Source organism: Tupaia chinensis, unplaced genomic scaffold (assembly GCF_000334495.1).
Source record: "Tupaia chinensis unplaced genomic scaffold, TupChi_1.0 Scaffold000176_1, whole genome shotgun sequence".
Taxonomy (NCBI): domain Eukaryota; kingdom Metazoa; phylum Chordata; class Mammalia; order Scandentia; family Tupaiidae; genus Tupaia; species Tupaia belangeri.
In genome coordinates, this window is record NW_006159651.1 from 666,796 (window position 1) to 669,064 (window position 2,269).

The 2,269-nt window shown below is 62.5% G+C and overlaps 1 protein-coding gene across 2 annotated transcripts in view; it reads left to right on the forward strand.

The window, feature by feature from the left end:
• The first annotated feature begins 181 nt into the window (after window positions 1-181).
• Window positions 182-2,269, forward strand: part of FLOT1 (flotillin 1) — a 13,227-nt gene continuing 11,139 nt past the window's right edge. The window contains exons 1-7 of one of the 2 annotated variants that reach the window (XM_006146304.3): window positions 182-296; window positions 560-635; window positions 724-814; window positions 1,041-1,184; window positions 1,312-1,431; window positions 1,509-1,604; window positions 1,801-1,953. In XM_006146304.3, the coding sequence (XP_006146366.1) occupies window positions 254-296; window positions 560-635; window positions 724-814; window positions 1,041-1,184; window positions 1,312-1,431; window positions 1,509-1,604; window positions 1,801-1,953 (723 nt within the window). In that variant the 5' untranslated portion in view covers window positions 182-253. Of the gene's footprint in view, window positions 297-472; window positions 636-723; window positions 815-1,040; window positions 1,185-1,311; window positions 1,432-1,508; window positions 1,605-1,800; window positions 1,954-2,269 lie in introns of both variants that reach the window. The other variant, XM_027770970.1, reaches the window with a different exon arrangement.

Consider the following 2,269-nt stretch of genomic DNA (forward strand, 5'->3'; position numbering starts at 1 on the left):
GGTGGAGACCGTTCGCCCTGCAAGAGCGGGCGCGGCGAGGGGAAGGGTGGCCGTAAACAGCCGGGAGCGGGGCCCTGGGGGCCCTCGGGATTTCACGGGGGAGAGCCATAGCGGAGCGTGGGGCGTGGAAGGGCCTGGCAGTGGCGGGTGCAGAGGGGCGGGGCTGGGGGAAAGCGATTCGCTTCTGTGGCGTCGCGGTGCCCCTTGCCATCCGCAAAGCCCTTCTCTCCCTCTCCTAGCTCCAGCCTGAACCATGTTTTTCACCTGTGGGCCAAATGAGGCCATGGTGGTCTCGGGTAAGCCCCCGTCTCCTCCCAGCCTGCACCCCAGATCCCTGTGCGTCTCTCCTCTGCACTTTGTCTCGCCCCTTCCAGCTCCCCGGGGCCAAGCTTCTGCCCCAGCCCAGCTCCCTGACTGCTAGCTACCCTCCTGTGATTCCCAGTGCCCCAGCGCTTCCCTCCAATCCCCCCAGCTTCTAGACCCTCTGCACGCTCCGTTCCTCAGTCTGCACACATTCTACATCGGCCCACCATGGCTGCTGACTGCCCTCACCTCGCAGGTTTCTGCAGAAGCCCCCCAGTCATGGTGGCCGGAGGCCGGGTCTTTGTCCTGCCCTGCATCCAGAAAATCCAGAGGTAGGTAGGAGAGGAGGACTCGAACGGGGAGCCTCGGTTTTCTCATTCTCCTCCTTTCCTTACTGTCTCCCACTTCTTTTCCCCTTAGGATCTCTCTCAACACACTGACCCTCAATGTCAAGAGTGAAAAGGTTTACACTCGCCACGGGGTCCCCATCTCAGTCACTGGCATTGCCCAGGTGAGGCTTACAGAGCCTTTGCCCCCAAAGCCCACTCCCCGCCACTGTCCTCCAGACAGTAAGATTCATCTGCCCGCGGCCTTCCCAGCCCCTGCCTGCAGGGAAGTGTCCCTGCTAGCCGCAGCCTCTCTAGGCCCCTCCAGGCCCTGAGCTCCTCCTCCTTTCTCTCCCTGCTTCCTCCGGCTTTGAGATCACCACAGCCTCTCTGCCCTCCCTCTGGCTGCAGGTGAAAATCCAGGGGCAGAACAAGGAGATGTTGGCGGCCGCCTGCCAGATGTTCCTAGGGAAGACCGAGGCCGAGATCGCCCACATCGCTCTGGAGACGCTGGAGGGCCACCAGAGGGCCATCATGGCCCACATGACCGTGGAGGTGGGCCTCGGGGCAGGGTATGACTCCCAGTGGGGTGCCAGGATGCGCGGAGCCTGGGGCCAGGCGAGTCTGGGAGAGCCCGCAGACTTAAGCTTAAGTCCCTTTCCCCCACCGTCCTGCTGTCCAGGAGATCTATAAGGACAGGCAGAAGTTCTCAGAGCAAGTTTTCAAAGTGGCCTCCTCGGACCTGGTGAACATGGGCATCAGCGTGGTCAGCTACACTCTGAAGGACATCCACGACGACCAGGTAAAGCGGCCGGCCGGTCCTCCCTGCCTTCTCGCTGTCTCAGGGCCCCCCTAAGTGACCTCTGCACTTCTCCCAAGGACTATTTGCACTCTTTGGGGAAGGCGCGAACGGCTCAGGTCCAAAAAGACGCCCGCATTGGGGAAGCAGAGGCCAAGAGAGATGCTGGCATCCGGGTGAGAGACGAGTTGCCCGGCCCCCACGGGCTTCGTGGGCATCCAGGGGGAGGGGGCCGAAGGGTCACAGTGAGCGAGGCTGGCGAGCCCGGTCGGCAGGGGACGGAGATGAGACCCTGGTGGGTGGAGGCAGGGAGGGCTAGGGGGAGCAGGCTGGCACCTGCCCTGACTTCCTGCCTGACCTCTGCTTGGGCAGGAGGCTAAAGCCAAGCAGGAGAAGGTGTCCGCCCAGTACCTGAGTGAGATCGAGATGGCCAAGGCGCAGAGGGACTACGAACTGAAGAAGGCCGCGTACGACATTGAGGTTAACACCCGCCGGGCGCAGGCTGACCTGGCCTACCAGCTTCAGGTGAGGACTGCCACCCCGGGCGGGTGGCCGGCCGTGCTTTCCCCTTCGCATCCCTCTCAGGCCACCATCTCTCCGGCTCTAACTCTGAACATGTGTGCTCTCCATCTCTGACCGTCTCCCCTCTATGAGGGCCAATTTAAAAGACCCAGATGTGGGAACCAGCAGTTAGCGTAATGGCTATGTCGCTGGACTCCCACGTAGTCGACCGCGGTTCGCGTCCCGGACCCGGTGGCTTAAAGCTCACGCTGGGCGCGTGTGCGTGCGTGCCCAAGATCCCGAGAGGAGAATGGAGGAGAAGGGATTGCGGCGTGACTAT